Raw genomic sequence first — 21,208 nt, 5'->3', positions numbered from 1 at the left:
ACCCTCTTGAGCTATAGGTGCAGCAGGTTCGCGTCGGGCCGGTGCCCCAGGAGGGGGGGGAGGAGGAAACAAGTGGCTTGTGGGGAAGCAGGCCGCACACACCTGGCGCCCGGTGGAATGAAATCTTAATTAATTNGCGGAGCCTCGGGGCGCGGGGGTGGGGGGCGGTGGGTAATCGCTCAGAAAGAGCGGGTTTGCTGGCGCGCTAGGGGAACCCCTGGGTGAGGGTGGGCGGAGAACGCTGCAGGAGGCATCCAGGGGTGGAGGGAAGGGGCAGCGGGCGGGACGGCCCCGTCCCCTGGGGTCTTGATCCAGAACAGAAGCCACTTGTTTTCCCAGGACTGGGGGAGGGAGCGGCCGGAGAGAGGAGGGGGCGCTCAGAGGGAGGGGCGCTGCTCGGGCTCCCCCACCCCTACCCAGCTCCTCGGAAGGGGAGTGGGCCCCAGCGCGGGGCTCAGGAGGCGGAGGGGGAGGGGGCGCCCAGANGGGGCACAGAACTGTGTGTTGGGGAGTCTCGATAATGTTTGGAGGCGAGTCTGAGGCCATTGGGACTGGACTGAGAAATCGGGGAGGAGATCGGGGGCTCAAGCCTCCCACCCTCACCCCTTTCCTCCACCCGAAGCGAGTGCTAGGTTTGCTGGGACTAGGGGAAAGGCATGTGTTGGGGGAGGGGCTGGCCGAGGTTTTCGCAGAGGGGCTGTGGGGTGAGCTACCGAATTTGGGGTAGACTGTGATTGTGTTTACGGGAGGAGGGCAGTCTGGGTGGCGGGATGGATGCCCTCCGCCTGCAGGAGTTCCCCCCCCCCCACTCCCCTAACCCCAGAGCTGGGCGATGAAAAGGGTGGTGTCAAGGCCCGCTGCAGGGGGTCAAGGGGGGGGGCAGACTTTATTCTGAACAAGGCCTGACTGAAAACATAGAAGTGGAATCCTGAGGTGGAGACTCTTACCCCCTCCCCTCCCCTTACCAGAACACCCCTGTGAGATGGAAAAATCTGGTGGAGGTTGTGTGCTTGGGTGTGGAAGTGGGAGCCTTCTGCAGTCTTTAGGGAGACTGAAGGCTGGGGAAGCGAGGCCAAGGCAGTCCTGGACCTCCAGATTCAGGCCTTGGGGGAGGCTCGTCTACATCTGGAGAGGCCTGGAATTGAGGCCCACTTCCCAGCACGGTGGGCGGTGTTGGCACTGAAGGGCCCTGCCTGGGCAGCGCCTTCTACCATGAATTTTCTGAAGTCACTTTAAATCCCATGGAGCCTCCTTCTGCCAAGGAGGGCAGGGGTAGGGACAGACAGAGGTGGCCAGGAAGAGGGTTTGGGCAAAGCAGTGGGCAGAGCTATCCTTGGGGCTGGGCCTTGGCCTGCTTCAGACTCTGGGTCTTAGGCTGGAGAATCAGGGTTGGGAGGGACTTGAGGTCTGGGAGGCACTGGGCCTCCAGCTGCCAAGCTGAATGGATGTGGCTGTGGCTGTGGGAGCTGGTGATGTCTGGAGCAGCCCATCTGTGAGAGAGAGCAAAGGACCAGGACCCAGGGGCGGAAAAGGTTGGAGGCAGTGGTTCAGGAGTCTGTCCCTGGGGAAGAGAGAGGTGGTCTGTGGTTCAGAGTGACGGATTATTTCTGGACAACGAAGTTTCGGGGACCATATAGGGAAGTTTTGTGGCTTTGATCAGTGCCCTCCCCTGTTCCTTGTCGTACCAGCCTAGTCTGGGTTGCCAGGAGTGCTAGGAACCTGGTAAGTTCTCCAAGGTGGGCAGTGCTTGGGTTGGAGTCCCAGGTGGGATGGTTGCAGTCAGTTGTACAATCACATAGCTCTGAAGCTATCCCCTTGGGGGGGTCAGAGTGTTCTGGGGACGGTCATGCATTCTCCTGGACGGTGTCTGCCCCTTCCTCTGTGGGTATGAGCCAGATGCTAGGACGTGCTTCCAGGAGGCTGGGGACATAGCCAGAAACAGGTCCTTTGGGAACAGAGGTCTGGGCCATTTGGAGGGGGGAGGAATGGTTAATACAGGGCAGGGGACTGGCAAGTAGGAGGAGGCTGAAGCAAAATGTCATGGTGGGGGTGATGGGAAATCTGCTCACTCTGGGCTCCGTCTCCAGCAGTTCTGGGGACCAACAGCGAAGGACATGGGGACTGATAGAACCAGGTGTTTGGCTGGGGAGATGTGTGTTCTTGCTTCTGGCTCTTCTGTCTTTCCGTTTCTTGGACACTGGCAGAGATTTGGGTTCAAAGTGGTGTAGGATGGGGGAGAAGAACTCATAACTTATCAAGTGTGTGCTATGTGACAGACACTGTTGGATTTTTTTTTTTTTACAACTATTACTAATCCCATTTTACAGATGAAGAAACTGATGCAGGGAGATAGTAACTTGTTCAAGGCTGTGCAGCTAGCATGTAACTACCCTAAGGTTTGAAGCCTAGTCTTGCTCCAAAGGTCATGCTTCTAGGGGCGCCTGGGTGGCTCAGTCGGTTAAGCGTCCGACTTCGGCTCAGGTCACGATCTCACAGTTCATGGTTTGGAGCCCCGCGTCAGGCTCTGTGCNCATGACCTAAGCGAAAGTCGGACGCTTAACCGCTTAACCGACTAAGCCACCCAGGCGCCCCGCCTGTTTCAGATTCTTTATCTTCCTCTCTCTCTGACCCTCCCCTGTTCATGCTGTCTCTCTCTTCAGAAATAAATAAAACATTAAAAAAATTTAAAAAATAAACAAAAGATAATGTTTCTAATGAAGTATTTTGAAGAACCAGGCTTCCTTTGGTGACTTTTTCCAAATGCCAACCTGACCCACAGCCTTGGATTTCTGATCTGTCCTTCCAGAGGGTGCTGTTGGTGATGTTAGAACGGCACGCTACTCTGTGGGATATGGGAGAATGGATGCTGAGAGAAGTTGGCTGAGGGTGAAGCAGGGATGTGGGTCTCCAGCATGCGGTGAGGTCCCCAGTCTGCCTTCTGTTCAGTGGGCTTCTGGGTGTCTGTTCAAGTGCCATTGTCTACCTTGAGCAGCTGATCCTGTGGGCATTCTCCCCTGGTGTCCCCTAGTGAGGACAAATGTCAAGGCTGCTAGCTCTGAAGGTTTAAATACAAGGAGTCCCAGGGTGCCTTGTGAACATGGAGGAGTGTGGCTCTCATAGGGAGACAGGCATCTGTGGATGACCATGCTGTCATCCACGCTTTCTCTTGAGCTGCGCTCAGCTCAGAGACACTTTGAGGGTGTTGTCATGGAGTCCTTCCCACCCCAGTTCAAGGCACTACCCTCCAGGAGACCTGAGGTCTGAGACTGATTTGGTGGCCTGGGATCTCTATAACTTGACCAGCTGTGTAAAACTGCTGTGGACTTTGTTTTCTTTCCTTTTCTCCCCCCCCGTCAAATCTGTGTGCAAGGTGGCCATAGGAGCAGCTTCACAGGACTTTGGTGAAGATCAGATGGAATTAGGTATGTGAAAGGGACCTTGAAGAGCTTAAAGCAAAGAGAAAGTATTATCCACCCAGCCACTCTAGGAACACTTATTTAGACTCAACTAGGTGTTTGCAGATACAGCAGGGAGCGAAATGGGCCCAAATCCCTGCCTTCATGAGGCTGACTTTCCAGTGAGGAGAGACAATGAGCAAATAAGGAAAATATATAGAATGGCAGTTGCTGATAAGAGCTGTGGAGAAAAATAAAGCATGAAGCTGGGAAGAAAGATAGGGAGAGCCAGGAAAGAGGGTTGCTATTTTAACAGAACGGTCAGGGAGAGACTCACTGATAAGGGGACATTTGAGCTGTGACCCGGGGGAGCTCTTGTTTCTGGCAGCGGGCACCGCAGTCCCAGGCGGGCCCATGCATGCTGTGTTGGGGACCAGCAAGGCGGCTAATAGAACTGGAGTGCAGTGAGAAAGATGAAGAATCACAGCATTAACACTCTTTATTATTATTACACAGTAGCTGCTTTATGCCAATGTCCTTGAGCTTTCACTCCTGTCTTTTCAACATACGTTTTTTGAGTCCTTACCGTGGGCCAGGCTCAGTACTTGGTGCTGGGGCTAAGGTGCTGGGCAAAACAGTACAGTCCCTGCCCTCACGGAGTTTATAGTGACAGGGGTGGGGACCCATGAACCAGGGGCAATTTAATTGTGATATATACTATGGAGGAAATATACAGAGGGTAAACAGGGGGCCAAATTTAGTGTGGGTGCGGGGAGCTGGGACATCTTCCCTGAGGAAGTTCCATCTAAGCTGTGACCCGAGGAAGAAGTTGAATTTGGCTTGGTGAAGTGTGCATGGTGTGAGTGTGATGAGGAACAATGTGGAAAGAGATTCCCTTTTGTATAGAGGTCACCGATTGGCAGCTCACAGGCTGAATTCATTCCATAGACGTGATTTATTTGGCTGGCAGTGTTGAAAAATGTGAGTTACTTGCCAGCATTTGAAACTCAGGAGATGTCATGTTAAAATGTACATTTTTTTCAGCTTCTGTTGAAACTCAGAAGATCAGGCTCTGCTGGGATGCCCGTGCCAGCTATGTACTGGTGTTGAGTGCTGCCTGCCCTGGCGCTCAGGGGTGGACTTTTCAGTTCCTCCCAGATCTCCGTTGCTTATTGATGCAGGCACATACGCTTGTAACCACCCAGTAATCAGTGTTTTTTAGGGAAGAGGTGAATGTTGAAGCATACCTCTTTGGAGTCTGGCAGATCTAGGTTAGAATCTTGGTTCGCACACCTCCGTGGCTGCTTGATCTAGGGCGAGTTACCCACCTGCTTCTGTCTCAGTTTCCTCACCTATTGAATGGGGATCCCATCGTCTTCCACCATAATTTTATGTGAGTGGTGGTATTGGAAGTGCTTAGCTTGACTGTGGAAGTACTCGGTTTATGGTAGCTACTGGTGGTGGTAGGCTGTGATGGCGGTGTTAATACTAACTCATTTCTTTCTCTCGGCAGCATGTCCTGGTTTAGTGGTCTCCTGGTCCCCAAGGTGGATGAACGGAAAACAGCCTGGGGTGAACGCAATGGGCAGAAGCGTCCACGCCGTGGGACTCGGACCAGTGGCTTCTGCACGCCCCGCTATATGAGCTGCCTCCGGGATGCACAGCCCCCCAGCCCCACCCCTGCAGCTCCCCCTCGGTGCCCCTGGCAGGATGAGACCTTCATCCGGAGAGGTGGCCCAGGCAAGGAGCTGGGGCTGCGGGCGGTGGCCCTGGGCTTTGAGGACACTGAGGCAATGGCAGCGATCAGGGCAGCCGAGGTGGCACCTGACGTGGCAGCCAGGGGTAGGCGGTCCTGCTGGCGCCGTTTGGCCCAGGTGTTCCAGTCCAAGCAGTTCCGCTCGGCCAAGCTGGAGCGCTTGTACCAGCGGTACTTCTTTCAGATGAACCAGAGCAGCCTGACTCTGCTGATGGCAGTGCTGGTGCTGCTGACGGCCGTGCTGCTAGCCTTTCATGCCGCGCCTGCCCGCCCTCAGCCTGCCTATGTGGCCCTGCTGGCCTGTGCCGCCACCCTCTTTGTGGCGCTCATGGTGGTGTGTAACCGGCACAGCTTCCGCCAGGACTCCATGTGGGTGGTGAGCTACGTGGTGCTGGGCATCCTAGCAGCTGTGCTGATTGGGGGTGCCCTGGCAGCCAACCCCCGCAGCCCCTCTGTGGGCCTCTGGTGCCCCGTGTTTTTTGTCTACATCACCTACACGCTCCTGCCTATCCGCATGCGGGCGGCTGTCTTCAGTGGCCTGGGCCTCTCCACCCTGCATCTGATCTTGGCCTGGCAGCTCAACCATGGTGATGCCTTCCTCTGGAAGCAGGTAGGTAGTCAGGAAGCAGGCATAAGATAGTGCTTAGGGGCACCAGGCCGGGAATGAGAAGGGGTCTGGTAATCGAGGGTGGGTGGGGACTGGGTGCAGAGATGTCTGGTTGTGTCCAAGAGGAAGGGCAGTTGATGGGAGGTGAGGTTTCAGGCGTCAGCTCCATCTGGGATCTGGAACAGAGGGCACTGCTGAGGAGAGGGAGGGCCCTAGGACCCAGCTGCACTCTGTCACCATGGGCCACAGTCTACAGCTCTTAGGTCTGAGGCCCCTGCAATAGTGTAGCCTATAGACCTGATGTAGGGCTGGAGAGGGGAATGTGATGTTTAGCCCCAGGGCAGGGGCGGGGTTGAGAGAGCAGTGTTGGCACACCTCTGGCCCCAAGTTGATACATAAGACTCAGGCCTTGGTGCCATCCCTGAAAAGCAGCTCCAAGTGGTGATCTCGAGGGATCTGCGGGGTTTGGATGGAGTTAGCAAGAGAGGAGTTACTTCTCTCCTGGACCAAAGCAGTCTCTGAGAGGACAGGGAGGGTGATGAGTAGGCTTCATTTTCTCCTGGGCTGGGAGTGATTTGAGTGGGATTGGGCAGTAGAGAAGAAGGGCACCAGGGTCTGATCTACCCTCTGCCCACTGAGCACCGGGGGTCTGGCAGCCCTGCTTGAGGTTCTCTGCCCATGCCAGCTACTGCATCCAGGTTCTGAGTGGTGTGTGGGGTGGGGCTTGACAGCATGGTGTTGAGTGAGAAAGAAGGGTTGGCTCTGGGCAGATGTTGTTGTCCAATGGGCTGGGTTCTTTTCTGCGAGCTCTTAGACAGCTAACCTTACTTCTCCCAGCCTTCTTCCCAGTTTGCAAGTTTGCAAACGTGGGATAAAAATAGTATCCACCTCATGATGTTGCTGTTGGGTCTCCACCCTCTCCCAGAGTGGAGTGGAACCTGGCGGGGCAGGGTTCTCACCTGGGGGCAGGGAGGGGTGGGAGCGCTGTAGGGGATGGAACCCAGGGAAGGAAGGGCCCTCCCAGAAGTCCCTTTCAGAGAGACAGGAGCACGGGGAGTCGCCATCTCGGGTCATTCCCCTGACCAGGGAGCAGAGACCAGGACATCTTGCCCAGCTGGTCCTTCAGGGGCTGCTCTAGACCCGGCCCCTAACCAACACACCTCATGGTCCCTGTGCTGGCACCCTGATTTTGAGGGTGCTATCCTCTGTCTTGCTCAAGGTTTAATTAAGGTAGTTGGCCTCTGCCTTGCCTAGTGTTTGTGGCCTGTAGCCCACCCTAGCCCCACCCACAAAGAGGAAGTTGCCTGGGGCTCCCAGGGTGAGAAGCTGGGTGCTCTGGCATGATGCCCTTCTCCACCCAGCTTGTGCTCTGGAACAGAATGTACCTTTTTAAAAGTAACTTTATAGCCCATTTGTTTGTGGAGCACGCACCCACAGGGTAGTCAGACCTCTTAAAGGGCCAGGGTCTTTCTGCCTTTACTAGCCCCCCACTTCTCACCAGGTAGCTGTTGCCCTGGGCTTTGGAGTTGGACTACCCTCCTGGGGAAGGAGGAGCTTGGAGGTGGTGACTTTACCCCCACCTCCTCTCTGGCTGGCCAGGGCTGGGTGGGTATCTCTTCTCTGCTCTCAGCTGGCATGGTGCCCAGAGCCAGGCCCAGGGCTTGATTGGGGAGGTACAGCCGCATGGAGGCCAGGTCTCTGCCAGCCTCCTGCCTCCCCAGGGGGACCTAGCTGCAGCCTTACCCAGAAGGTCTCAGCAGGCACATTCTTGGGGGGGAGTGGAGGAAGTCACCCTGCCCCTGTGCCATTCCTTGGAGCCAGGGTTGCCCATACCCCTTCTCTGAACTAAGAAGGATTCCCTGTGTTCACTTGGCCTATGGGTGTCTGGATGGTGTGGGGCTGTGGCCTCCTTTCTAGGCTCCTTGGGCAGCCCCTTTCCAGATCCAGCCCTGCTCATGTTCATAGGAAGGAGGCTTCGTTTTCCTCTGACCCACTCGTTCAGACACATTGAGCAGTTTCACCCAGTGACCCTGGCCCAGCCCGGAGTCTCCTCTAGTACCCTGGCATCCATTTTTTCTCACAGTGGGATAGGGGTCTGTGTACAGATCTATTTCAGTCTCTCGTCCCCCTTCCCCTTCCCTCTACCATGACTCACTTTTTCCTCTTGGGCTCCTGGGGCCAGGAAGGGAAGTTGCCTGGTTTACCCCCCCCTTCTCTTCTCCCCCACTGGGGGCTATTCTTAGAAACCCCTGAGGGAGATAATGTGCCCCCCTCTTCACCCCTGCTGCTGGGAGGGGAGCCTTGTGAGCTGGACTGGGAAGGAAAGCTGCGAGGCCAGTCCTAGAGGGTCAGAGCTAGAAATAGCTGGGGGCTTGCTGAACCTCCCCCTCTATTTCACCTAGGAAAAATGAAGCTGAGGTCCCAGAGATGAACTGACCTGCCCAAGTTTGCAGGAGTGGTTCTGGTTCTGGGCAAAGCCCACAATTTCTTGCTTCCAGTTGGTGCTCTTTTCCTTCCTTCTCCCCAAACCAGAGCCCTGCCCCAGCCAACTCTGGGGTGGAGCCACAAGTGCCAGGTTAACCCCTGAATTTCCAGAAACACCGAGGCCAGCTTTTATTAGACTTGCTCTCCAGTCAGTGCCACCGATACTGATTGAGGGTTGATCACCCTGAGATCAGGGTCCTCGGGCATGGGGCCTGGCTGTGCCAAGTATCAAGGGTGCTGGGCATGGTGGCAACCCTTCCTAGTTAGGAATGGTTTTTCATGATAGTACAATTGATGATTCCCAAGCCTGGGCTCCGAGGCTGGGCCTCAAGAGCTTGGGTCAGTGGAGTAAGTAGGAATCTTGGAAATCTGGAATGTACCAGCAGTAGGGTTTGGACAGAGGCTTTGGAGTCTGACTGTCCTGGATTCACGTCCCACACCAGCCACTATTAGCTGTGTGATCTTGGCAAGTTACTTAGTTTCTCTGTGCTTGAATACCTCACCTTTAAAATGAGATAGTTTTATTTCATAGAGTTGGAAATCCATTAGTTACTGTATAGGAGGCAGTCACAGAAGTCAGGCATATTGGAGGCAGCCAACAAATTAGCTCCAATAATGATAATTATTATTAGTATATCAAGTTATGTTGGAGCAGAGAGGAACCTTAGAAATCTTCTTATTGTCCCTCTCCAGATTCTAGATGAGCAAACAGGCCCAGAGAGATGAGATGACTTGTCCTGGGCATTCACAGGAGGATATAGAGCTCGAGTCTCCTGGGTGTGGTCCTGTGAGGAGAACCATATGCAGAAGGAGCAGCATTTGTCTTTTGTTTGGGCCGATTCTGGGGCAGGAAGTCATAGTGTGTAGGGCCCCGGCCCCATGACCCACCTTGCCCTGGTCGGTGCTTCTGCTCCTAGGAGTTGTGAGAAGCTCTCGTTTCTGGCTGTGGAGTGATCCAGGCAGGGGGCTGGAGTCCTGTGGGAGCAGGGGGAGATGTATTACAGGGGTGGGGACAGCTTGGGGACAGACGGGGCACAGGATCCTGGCTTCCTCCCCGAAGGAATGCACAAAGAGCATAGCAAGTTGCACCTGTGCGCAGGTGGGGGTTGGTCACCCTTCTGCCTCTGCCATCCTCTTGCAGCTTGGTGCCAACATGCTGCTGTTCCTCTGCACCAATGTCATCGGCATCTGTACACACTACCCGGCTGAAGTGTCTCAGCGCCAGGCCTTTCAGGAGACCCGTGGTTACATCCAGGCCCGGCTGCACCTGCAGCATGAGAATCGGCAGCAGGTGGGGCTGCTCTCCCTGTCCAAGGCCTCCCCCCAAATAACCTGTACACTGGGTCTGCTGCCTTGTACAACTCCACGGAATAAGTCTGAATGGTTCCCCCTGCTTGTGCACCACACAGGCCTTGTGACACTGGGGTTCCTGTCCTGTCTGAGGGTGGGAGGGGGTAGATGGGAGCATGAGTGAGGGGTTGCGTGGGGGTGGTCAGAGAGGGCTGGGAGGTATATCTGCTGTAGGCTCTAAAAGGGGAGGCCCAGAAGGGAAGCTCAGGTCTCCAGAGGGGTCTGGGAGGGTTCTGGGGTTATGGAGGCACAGGAGGGATTACAGTGTGAGGCCAAGAAGATAGTGGTGCCCTGTTGAAACCACTGGTCTAGGAACGGCTGCTGCTGTCGGTATTGCCCCAGCATGTTGCCATGGAGATGAAAGAAGATATCAACACAAAGAAAGAAGATATGATGTTCCATAAGATCTACATCCAGAAGCATGACAATGTCAGGTAGGGTTGGGGCTGGGAGGATATCAGGAGGAATGGGGGACCTGGGAGTCTTTGAGGGCCACATGGCCCTTCCATCTTCTGCCATTGTCCACAGCATCCTGTTTGCAGACATTGAAGGCTTCACCAGCCTGGCGTCCCAGTGCACTGCGCAGGAGCTGGTCATGACCCTGAATGAGCTCTTTGCCCGGTTTGACAAACTGGCTGCGGTGAGGGTGCTGGGGCTGGGGGCAGGGCTGGATGTGGTGAGAACATAGCCTCATTGGAACGGTCTGGGGCGGTGGGAGTAGATGGTGACTCAGTGAGGGTGCTGGGTGGGCACGAGAGTGAGAGTGACTCTCTCCAACTCACTCCCCTTTAGGAAAATCATTGCCTGAGGATCAAGATCTTAGGGGACTGTTACTACTGTGTGTCGGGGCTGCCAGAGGCCCGAGCAGACCATGCCCACTGCTGTGTGGAGATGGGGGTGGACATGATCGAGGCCATCTCGTAAGCAGTGCCCCTCCCAGGTTTCCTGGAACTGAGGGTGCCCCTGCTGGCTCCCACCCTTTGATGTGTCCTTGGGATTTTTTCTCAGTTTTGGTTGTTTCTCCGTCTCGGAGATCCATCACCTGGGAGGGGAACGGATCTTTCTTCAGCCTGTGCACTTTAGATGCCAGCCAGCCAGGCAGTGTAGGGGAGCCATGGTGGGGGGATTTGGGCTGGTGAGAATGCTAGCTGAGCAGGCCTGAGGGGAGAATAGTGACTCCTCCCTTTCTAGCTCAATTCCACAGGATGCTGGTGAACACAGTTCTTAAACATTTGTCCTTGAGACCGAAGCAGCCTTTTGCCCATGTCCAGCGAAGGCTGTGCTCTCATGTCCCGCATCTGGGCCTGTCCCTACCTGCTTGGCTCTGAGGGGAGTGAAGGGCCCAAGTTCTGGGCTGGGAATGGGGATGACTGTGCCAGAAGCTGAGCTGGAGCCGCCTCCTCCCAGGCTGGTGCGTGAGGTGACAGGTGTGAACGTGAACATGCGCGTGGGCATCCACAGCGGGCGTGTACACTGTGGCGTCCTTGGCCTGCGGAAATGGCAATTCGATGTGTGGTCCAATGACGTGACTCTGGCCAACCACATGGAGGCGGGGGGCCGGGCCGGGTGAGTGTGGGGTCCAGGTGGTGAGGGATGGGAGTGAGGTGGGCCAGCCCAGGTCTCACCCTCCTGTTCCCTCACAGCCGCATCCATATCACTCGGGCCACACTGCAGTACCTGAATGGGGACTACGAGGTGGAGCCAGGTCGTGGTGGTGAGCGTAACGCATACCTCAAGGAGCAGCACATTGAGACCTTCCTCATCCTGGGAGCCAGCCAGAAACGGGTCAGTCCAGGTGGGGGGTCGGGGCAGGCAGGGAGAAGGGCAAATGCGGGGAGCAAACAGACATCTCTGGGAACCTCTTCTGATCCTGTGCCTGTGCTTCCTGCACAGAAAGAAGAGAAGGCCATGCTGGCCAAGCTGCAGCGTACGCGGGCCAACTCCATGGAAGGGCTGATGCCACGCTGGGTGCCTGAGCGCGCCTTCTCCCGGACCAAGGACTCCAAGGCTTTCCGCCAGATGGTGAGGGGCCCACAGCACTAGGACCTGAGGCCTCACTTTCCTAACAGGCTGTTTCCCCCTCCCCTTTTTGGCCTTCCTTGTTGTGGCTCATACATCTCCGTGTATGACTTCTGGTGCTGGGGGCAGGAGGGATAACTTCATACCAGGGGTCCCAAGCCCCTCAAAGTGCATGGGGGGAACACTCAGCACAGTGTCGGGGCTGGGGAAGGGATTGTGGAGGTGAAGGTGGTCTGCTCTTCACCCCATTGCACACTTTGTCCCTTTCTCCAGGGCATTGATGATTCCAGCAAAGACAAGTAAGTCAGGTTATCGAGGAGGGAGGAAAGGGAGGGAGAAGGCATTTGCACCCTGGGACAGGGCTGCGGGAGAGCCAAGATCCTCCTCTTTCCTGGGCCATAAGTGTGTCGTGTGGGAGTAGGTGCCACACAGCCACACTCCATTCTTTGGGTGCTGCCCATGCCCCTCCTTTCTCATTGCCTCTCACATGGCGTGGCTCATGCCCCTGGTGAAGCCATGTCCCCTGCCCTCAGCCGGGGTGCCCAAGATGCCCTGAACCCTGAGGACGAGGTAGATGAGTTCCTGGGCCGTGCCATTGATGCCCGCAGCATTGATCAACTGCGGAAGGACCATGTGCGCCGCTTTCTGCTCACCTTCCAGAGAGAGGATCTTGAAAAGAAGGTTTGCCCCCAAAGGCTAAGGGCAAAGGGGGATGAGGGCTGGGGAATGAGGGGATGTCCAGAAGGGGAGGCTGAGCACAACTGAGGGAACAGAAGGGTTTTTGGTGCTTGGGGGGTGACCACAGGGCACAGGGGGATTCCTATTAATTGGGCCACTGCTTCCCCCTACTTGAGGCCCCTGGCAGTGCCCTGCCTCCCCCAGGGCAGAGCCCAGCACCCAGCTCAGCCTCTTCTCCCTCAGTACTCACGGAAGGTGGACCCCCGCTTCGGAGCCTACGTAGCCTGTGCGCTGTTGGTCTTCTGCTTCATCTGCTTTATCCAACTCCTCGTTTTCCCACAGTGAGAGCCCTCCCCCTCCTTGCTCTGTTTCTTTTCCCTCCACCACTTCCCAGAACCTTTTTGTTTTATTTATTTTTGAGAGAGAGAGAGAGAGAGAGAGAGACAGTGTGAGCAGGGGAGGGTCAGAGAGAGAGGGAGACACAGAATCCAAAGACAGGCTCCAGACTCTGAGCTAGCTATCAGCACAGAGCCCAATGTGGGGCTCGAACCCACGAATCGTGAGATCATGACCTGAGCTGAAGTTGGACGCTTAACCGACTGAGCCACCTAGGCGCCCCTCCCAGAACCTTCTTAAACACCCATGCAAGCTCACAGTCCTGGGAGCCTCGGGAGTGGGACAGGATGCCCGGAACTTCCAGAGTAACATTTTCCCTGGCTCTCTTCTGCCCCAGCTCAACCCTGATGCTTGGGATCTATGCCGGTATCTTCCTGCTGTTGCTGATCACTGTGCTGACCTGTGCCGTGTACTCCTGTGGCTCTGTATGTTGAGGGTTCTTCCAGGGCTGGTTGGGGAGGGCAGGCTGGGCCGGGGCGGTGAGGAATCATGTGGGGAGAGGGAAGAGAAGGCCAGGCCGTTCTGGGCCCCATCCCTGGTTGGCCTTACCCCTTGGCTGACACAGTCTCTAACTCTCGGTCTCTTGCCTGTCTGCAGCTCTTCCCCAAGGCCCTGCAACGCCTTTCCCGCAGCATTGTCCGTTCTCGGGCACACAGCACTGTGGTTGGCATCTTTTCAGTCTTGCTTGTGTTCACCTCTGCCATCGCCAACATGGTAAAGGTCCAATGGGGATTCTTCTACTCCGATCGTCTATGCCGGGCACTGACTGCTCTGGGCTCTGGGGGTAGAGAGAGGAATAAGACCCATTCATTTCCTGCCCTCCAAGAGCTTGTTATCCCAAAGGAGGGGGTGAGGCTAACTCTCGTCCCTCCTTTTCCTTGCTCTCCCCATCTCCTGTCATCCCTCAGTGAGAGCTTTGACCTCCAGGGTATAAGACACTGGGGCATGGCCCTCATAGCCCCTCTTCTCCGTGCTTACTGTGATATGCCTCCCCCAACTTTTGCAGTTCACCTGTAACCACACTCCCATACGGACTTGTGCAGCCCGGATGCTGAATGTAACACCCGCTGACATCACTGCCTGCCACCTGCAGCAGCTCAATTACTCTCTGGGCCTGGATGCTCCCCTGTGTGAGGGCACCGCACCCACTTGCAGCTTCCCTGAGGTGTCCAAGCCGTGCTCAGGCGGGACGGGGGTGGGATTCTTGATCAGTACTAGTTATTGACTCTCCTGTACCAGGCCTGCTGATGTGCAGTGGGGACCCAGGATCTCACCAGAGTCCCTACTGGAGGAGCATCCAGGGGTCCTGGTGTGGTGTGGGGCTGGCCGTGGAGGGTGAAGTAGGTTTGGGTTTGAGGTTGTGGAGGAGAACTTAGGTCAGGCAGGGGAGTGCAGGGCTCTTCCTGAATGGGGTGGGAGAGGGCATGACTTCTGTCTTCATTCAACACCACCTCTGCCATTGCTCCCCAGTACTTCGTTGGGAACATGTTGCTGAGTCTCTTGGCCAGCTCTGTCTTCCTGCACATTAGTAGCATCGGGAAGTTGGCAATGATCTTTGTCCTCGGGCTCATCTATTTGGTGCTGCTTCTGCTGGGCCCACCAGCCACCATCTTTGACAACTATGACCTGCTGCTCGGTGTCCATGGCTTGTGAGTTTATCCTCAGCCCCTTTAATCCCCTACAAGCTTCCTGACCCTGCTGGGTCACTATGATTTTTCTGGTGCCCAGGCCTCTTGTGCCCTTGGAATGCCACCACTCACTCCTCACCTCTGGGGGGAAAGGAGGCAGTAGAGGAGCTCCCAGCATATGACCCCTAACAGTCACCCTGAGGAAACTCCAGGCTTGGGAAGTCCTTGTGTCTTTAGGCTAGACGTTTATTTATTTATTTATTATTTTTTTAAATGTTTTATTTATTTCTGAGAGAGAGAGAGCGCGAGAGTGTGAGGAGGGGAGGGTCAGAGAGAGAGGGAGACATAAAATCTGAAACAGGCTCCAGGCTCCGAGCTGGCTGTCAGCACAGAGCCCGACGCGGGGCTCGAACCCACGAACCACGAGATCATGACCTGAGCCTCTCAGCTCAACTGACTGAGCCACCCAGGCGCCCCTAGGCTAGACATTTAAAGAATTCCTTCTCTCATTTGCATGGTACTTTCATACCCATTCTCTTAACCACCTGTAGGCCACACAGCTGCTTGGTGGCAGAGCCCTGGCTAGGAACCAAAACTTCTGATTCCTGTTTAAGGGCTTTGTTTGGGACACCACATTAGCTTTTCCTCTGCAAACCTGATCCCATAGCTTTGTGTAGCAGGAAAAGCCTCTGGAGTCCACTGGGTTTGAATCCCACTCTGCTGCTCGGTAGCTGTGTGACCTTAGGCAGGTGAGCCTCAGTTTCCTCATCTGTAAAATGGCAGTGACACCTAGATCATAGGTGGTTGTAGAGATTATAGTGACATTTATTGAAGCCTTACTCCACGCCAGGAGCCACGCTAGACCTTTTGTGTGCAGTATTTAGATCTTGTCCCTCTTTTACTGATGAGGAAACAGGCCTAGAGTTAAACATCTTGTTCCACAGGAGAAACTTAACAGAGGACCATGGGGGAGGAGAAGGGGAAAAATAGTTGGGGAGAGGGAGGGAGGCAAACCATGAGAGACTCTTGAATGCTGAGAACACACTGAGGGCTGATGGGGGTGGAGGGGGAAGGGGAATGGGGGTGATGGGCATGGAGGAAGGCACTTGTTAGGATGAGCACTGGGTGTTATATGGAAACCAATCTGACAACTGCCTCTACCCAGCAACCCAAGAAGAACTGATGACTTTGTCTCTTGTATCTTCCTGCCAGGGCTTCTTCCAATGAGACCTTCGATGGGCTGGACTGGTAAGTGAGGGCTCTGGGGCAGGGCAGGGCTGCCACATGCCTCTTTCAGACACTGAACTTGCCTCTGTTTACCCTCAGCCCAGCTGCAGGGAGGGTGGCACTCAAATACATGACCCCCGTGATTCTGCTGGTGTTTGCTCTAGCACTGTATCTGCATGCCCAGCAGGTGGAATCAACTGCTCGTCTGGACTTCCTCTGGAAACTTCAGGTGACCTAGTGGGCCTCTGGGGGAGGGGGAGGATCCTGGGGGCAGAACCTGGGCCAAGCCAGAAATGCTTCTTGTTAGCTGACCAAGGCTCAGGCCGCCCCAAGCCCACCCTGGTCCCAAGCCTTCTATGTGCCCATCCCCTAACCCCTGCTTCATTCTGCCCCTGTCCCTTTCAGGCCTTTGCCTGTTTTTTAGGCCTCATCTGTCCATGCCTTCCTTCTTCCCTGTGATTCCCTCTGGTGCCCGTCTCCAGGCACTGGCCACTGCACCTACCTCTTGTGAATGTTGGGCAATGAGTGATGGGTGTGGTGTCCACAGGCAACAGGAGAGAAGGAGGAGATGGAGGAGCTCCAGGCATACAACCGAAGGCTGCTGCATAACATTCTGCCCAAGGACGTGGCTGCCCACTTCCTGGCCCGGGAGCGCCGGAATGATGAGCTCTACTATCAGTCGTGTGAGTGTGTGGCTGTCATGTTTGCCTCCATTGCCAACTTTTCTGAGTTCTATGTGGAGCTGGAGGCAAACAATGAGGGCGTCGAGTGCCTGCGGCTGCTCAACGAAATCATCGCTGACTTTGATGAGGTACTTATCTGGTTGGTTGGTGCTGGCAGAGCACCTAGGGGAGACTAGCTGGACAAAAGCAGTGGAGAGAACTTTGGATGGGAAGGCCAGGATTGGAGGCATGGCTGGATTGGGAGGAGGAGGGGAGGTTTGATGGGACCCAGAGATGTCAGGGTAGGAGTAAGGGTAGGTACAGCAGAAACAAGGACAAAGACCCTTGTTGGCCAAGGCAGCAAGGAGGTCGCCCCCAGTGGGGCGGGGTCATCACTGCTGGGGAGCAAAGGGCGTGAGGACCTGTGGAGAGGACAGGATAGGTACCAGGTGGATGTTACTGAATAAGAAGGCAGTGAACTGGACAGAAACCCTTGAGCCCAAGTAGGCAAGATGGGCCCCTCAATAGAGAAAATGGAAGGAAACGTGAGGAAGTGTCGTGACTATCCAGGTCAGGAATGGGTCATTCCTTTACTGTTCTTGAGGAAAGTTACTTCCCTCTGGCACTCAGTTTCCCAAAAAATGAGGGTTAGAATAATTGACAGCTAATGCCCATTCTGTGGTTCTGGATTCTGTGAGCAAGCTTTGGAAGTTGACCTAAAGCTGTATACTTGAGTCTTGGCCTGGGGTTCTGATGGCTGCCTTGTAAAGGAGGCCTGTTTTCCAGGTTCCTCAGTCCTGCATTGAGAATAATTGGAAGGTGGGACTTACTCACTAAAAAGAGGGGAGCTGTTGAAACAGGGAAGGGGGAAGAGGCCGAGGCATGGCACGAGTGGGCATTGGGCAGGGTGGGTTTGGCCTCTCTGCCTTGACAGCCAGTTCTCCCTGTGCTGTCCAGATCATCAGCGAGGAGCGGTTCCGGCAGCTGGAGAAGATCAAGACGATTGGTAGCACCTACATGGCTGCCTCAGGGCTGAATGCCAGCACCTATGATCAGGCGGGCCGCTCCCACATCACTGCCCTGGCCGACTATGCCATGCGGCTCATGGAGCAGATGAAGCACATCAACGAGCACTCCTTCAACAATTTCCAGATGAAGATTGGTGAGATGGCCCCCTTGCCTGGAAGTTTTTCCCAGGGCTCTTTCAGGGTGAGACCACAGAATCAGGCTGGGGATGGCATCACAGATTTCTCATCAGGAATCCTTTGGGCTGTCCTTTTCTCCCACCTATCTTGTCTCATATTAACAGGGGAGGGCCTTCTGCATGCTAGGTACTGTCCAAGACATCTTAACTCTCACGTTATTATCCCCTTTTACAGATAGAGACTGACTCTCAGATTAAATAACTTGGTCAAGGTCAAACAACTAGTAGGTGGCTGAACTAGGATTCAAAACCAGGTTTATTTAAACTCCAGTACCTGTACCCTCATCTATGGCCAGTCTGATAAGAGGTACTTCCTCTCAGATGGTCTGGGAGCTGGTGGGCAGGAGTCGGTTCTGGACTCACACTGGTTTGAATTCTCACTGTTCTACCTACTGGCTTATTTAGCAAGTCACCCAACTCCTCTGAGTTTCACAAGGTTATCTATAAAATGGGATGATACCTACCTGTAAGGGCTGTTGAAGGGATGAAATAATGGAATGCGTAATGCTTACTGGAGTGGTTGGCACAGAGCGATTAGCTACTGTTGTGGCAATAGCTGTTTTAACTCAGGGGAGCTGCTCAGCTGACATGCCCAGATCTTTCATTCTTTACAACCACTTTCTCTTGTCCCTTTGCCACTTTCTCCTCTGGGTCCTTCTAAAGATTCCAGGAGAGGGGATGACTCCTTGGGCCGACTCTGGAACGTCCACTAGTCTCAGTTTCTTGCTGCTGTCCCCATTGCAGGGCTGAACATGGGCCCAGTCGTGGCAGGCGTCATTGGGGCTCGGAAACCACAGTATGACATCTGGGGGAACACCGTGAATGTCTCTAGCCGTATGGACAGCACGGGGGTCCCTGACCGAATTCAGGTGAGGGGGATGTGAGCAGAGGTTGGGAAGGGTATGGGTCCAGAGGGCTTCTGCAGGTCAGCCAGGACAGGGGTAGGGTGGCAGTGTTCTGTGGTCGGGGGTGTGTGGGATGGGCGGGGAGGACTAGCATGATTAGAAACCCCTGGACCCCTGCAATTGCAGCAGGAAGGATCCCAGGCTAAGTGGGTTCCCCTCCCATCCCCCAGGTGACCACGGACTTGTACCAGGTTCTAGCTGCCAAGGGCTACCAGCTGGAGTGTCGAGGGGTGGTCAAGGTGAAGGGCAAGGGGGAGATGACCACCTACTTCCTCAATGGGGGCCCCCCCAGTTAGCAGGGCCCAGCTACAAATTCAGCTCACAGGACCAAGGTGGGCATTTGAGTGGACTCTGTGCTCGCTGGGTGGCACTATGGGAGGGGGCATCGAGCCTCCAGACCCTGCTGACCACAAAAGGGAACACCCCAGCAGGATGTGCTTGGACTATGCTTGTCTGCCCTCAGGCTGGTGAACAGGGGAACCAAGAGGATTATGGAAGTGACTTTTACTTTTCTAATTGGGATAGGGCTGTTCCCTCTCCTCTCTTCCAGCTTTTTGGGAGCAGGGGAGGGGGCAGGGCAGCAGCAGAGACAGCAGGGATTAAAATGGCAGCTTGCCATGCCTACCTTTTCCCTGTCTGTCTGGGTAACAGACTCAGGGCTGGGCCCTTGTTTTCCCTCTTTTTCCTGGGAATATTTTGTACAAAGACTGGGGCAGGCATGAGGAGTGCCTATTCCATGTTTGCCTCTGCTATGCCTGCATTCCCAGCACTGGCCTTGGGTACCCCACCCCAGTCAGGTCTCCCTCCTAGGCACAGGGCAGTGGAAGGAGATGCTCTGGGGACTCTGCTCTATCCATATTTCAGGGGAATGTTTCCATTTGCCAAATCTTAGTCCCATGATCTGTCCCCAAAGGGGAACAAAGGGACTTTTGACAGTTTAGATTTAGCCCTAGTTCCTGCACAGCTCTAGGAAAAGGGGCATCTGGCCTCATTGGTACTGTGAAAACGCCCAGCCAGAAAGCAAGCATGTATGTGGGATGTCAAAAGGTCAGGAGCTGGAAGTTCACCTGCAGATGCCCAAGAAAGCAGGCTGGCCAAGGAGTGGGGTGGTACCAGACTCTTGATCTGAGGGCCCCACTGGAGTCAGGATCAGGTCACTCTGCACCCATGCTCTCTTGCTGTCTGCTGGCAAGGGGGCGCAGAGCATCTCTACCCCTTCTGTTGCCAAATAGAAAAGGGTCAGGGTGTGGTGGATGGTGACCCTGATCCTAAACCTGTCCTCCCCGGTCTTTGGCACTGGGGAGGGCCTGTGCATCTGTATAATGTATGTGCCTGTCAGCCTTTTTTTTGTGTGTATCTGTTTCCAGGTCTGTGTGTATCCTTATGCTTCTCCTCAGCTCTCCACCCTGGGTTGCCTCTCCTGTGGGCCTCTATCTTCTGGGAATAAGGCAGGGTTTCCGATTTCAAGGGATGGGGAGAGCCGCCTAAGTTGTACAGGAGTAGCATGGGATGTGGCAGCAAGAGGAAGGTGGCCCTGGGGAGAGGAGTCCTTTTTGTGCCAAATCCCTAAGTGCCATTTGGGGGCCGTGTGTGCAGCATGACTGTCTCCTTGCCTTGGGGCAGGGACCCAAGCGCCTGCTTGAGCCTCAGTGCTCCATGGACTTGAACTGTCTGGGTTTGGCGGGCAGAGGCTCAGGAATTTCCTAGGCTCCCCAGCTGGTGGTATACTTTGGGACTGGCATAGCATGGGATCTCTCTGAGGACCCAGATACTGGTACTAGGGGATGGAGCAAGGGAACCTGAAACTTGGCTTTCCCCAGCCTTCAGTCTCAGTCTAGCATGTCCTGGATCCCCAGTCCTCATGAAGCCTGCAAGGACTGGAAGGAGGGACAGGAGGTTGGACTTTAGATTCCCTTCCTATCTCTGCCTTCCTTTTACTCCTTTCCCTGCAACCTCCTTGTCTCAGGCCTGATTTAGTTGGTGCCTTGGTTTCTCTGTCTGTAGCTATTTAAGCCAGAGGCATTAGCCTGAATTTTGCTTGAAGATCATTTTGTCTTAAAGGTGATTAGAGAGACAGAGAAGAGGGTTCCAGAGCTGCTGAGTTTGGGGAATGGAAGGGGTGGGTGGCACCCTTGCCCTTCCACATGTCCTTTCTTGACTCCAGCTCCTTGCAGAGGCCTGGTTTCTGGCTTATACTGCCTGCCTTGGGGGATCTTCATGCATCAGTCAAGTGGGCCATCAGGCACTTCATTAGCTGTGGCAGGAGGAGGGGAAAAGACTAGTTGGTCCAGAGAGAAGATCAACTCCCATCTCTCCAGACATATCCCTGGATAGGAAAGGGACTGCTTGGAGCCCTGGGGTAGGAGTAGGGGTGTAAGGAGACCAGAGTGGGAACTCAGTCTTGGGTGATTTGTCTTTGCTTCTTGTCAAGTGGGAAGGACCTGTCCAATACCCTGAGTCCCCATACCACAGTGCCAGCCATGCCCTTTTCCTGGGCTACCATTGCCTCCTTTCTCACCAGTTGGTGGGGGAGTCAGTGCGTGGGAGGCCCAAGGACTTTGGTTTTACAATGTAACCACTGTGGGGGTGGGGGAGGGTGGTATACCATGTATTTCAGTGAAATATTTAATATATTTAAATATCAATAAAATCAAACTCTTTGTAAAATTCCCAGCTCTCTGAAGATGTTCTGGGCCGTGGGTTGGGTCAGAAGTGGCAGAGCCAGGGATAGGAGGTAGCCTTTCCTCTGTGGTTGAGGGCTTCCTTTGGTTTCCTTCCTGCCAAGGTGAAGCTGCAATGTCTTCAGAGAGCATGGCTACCCTAGGCCCTTCAGCATCATGAGAACCATTGTGTGTCTTCCCAGACCTGTCACTCAGATACCTGCCATTCATGAGGTC

The 21,208-nt window shown here is 54.8% G+C and overlaps 1 protein-coding gene across 3 annotated transcripts; it reads left to right on the top strand.

The window, feature by feature from the left end:
* Positions 1-3,368: 3,368 nt before the first annotated feature.
* ADCY6 (adenylate cyclase 6) lies at positions 3,369-20,972 on the top strand. 3 transcript variants are annotated; one of them, XM_077753282.1, is made up of 22 exons: positions 3,369-3,422; positions 4,909-5,761; positions 9,384-9,533; positions 9,905-10,026; positions 10,121-10,232; positions 10,385-10,512; positions 11,000-11,158; positions 11,236-11,377; positions 11,486-11,614; positions 11,885-11,910; positions 12,220-12,292; positions 12,533-12,630; positions 13,023-13,110; positions 13,283-13,399; positions 13,692-13,850; positions 14,156-14,334; positions 15,526-15,561; positions 15,640-15,769; positions 16,088-16,351; positions 17,160-17,364; positions 18,151-18,275; positions 18,482-20,972. In XM_077753282.1, exons 2-22 carry the CDS (start codon positions 4,910-4,912, stop codon positions 18,605-18,607), a joined length of 3,420 nt encoding a protein of 1,139 aa, XP_077609408.1. In that variant the 5' UTR covers positions 3,369-3,422; position 4,909; the 3' UTR covers positions 18,608-20,972. The 3 variants fall into 3 exon arrangements, with proteins under 3 accessions (XP_077609408.1, XP_077609407.1, XP_077609409.1); XM_077753281.1 differs by having other exon boundaries at positions 12,145-12,292; XM_077753283.1 differs by lacking the exon at positions 11,000-11,158 and having other exon boundaries at positions 12,145-12,292.
* The last annotated feature ends 236 nt before the right edge of the window (positions 20,973-21,208 follow it).

Source organism: Crocuta crocuta, unplaced genomic scaffold (assembly GCF_008692635.1).
Source record: "Crocuta crocuta isolate KB4526 unplaced genomic scaffold, BGI_CrCroc_1.0 scaffold30, whole genome shotgun sequence".
NCBI lineage: Eukaryota > Metazoa > Chordata > Mammalia > Carnivora > Hyaenidae > Crocuta > Crocuta crocuta.
Note: the sequence above shows the minus strand (reverse complement) of the source record. Positions and strands in the feature narration are given on the sequence as shown.

Excerpts from the sequence above, each read along its gene's own strand:
- ADCY6 (XM_077753281.1), top strand. The coding sequence starts at position 4,910 with ATGTCCTGGTTTAGTGGTCTCCTGGTCCCCAAGGTGGATGAACGGAAA. Across the intron at positions 11,615-11,884 it reads CCAAGGCTTTCCGCCAGATG|GGCATTGATGATTCCAGCAA; the intron begins GTGAGGGGCCCA and ends CCCTTTCTCCAG. Across the intron at positions 17,365-18,150 it reads CAATTTCCAGATGAAGATTG|GGCTGAACATGGGCCCAGTC; the intron begins GTGAGATGGCCC and ends TCCCCATTGCAG.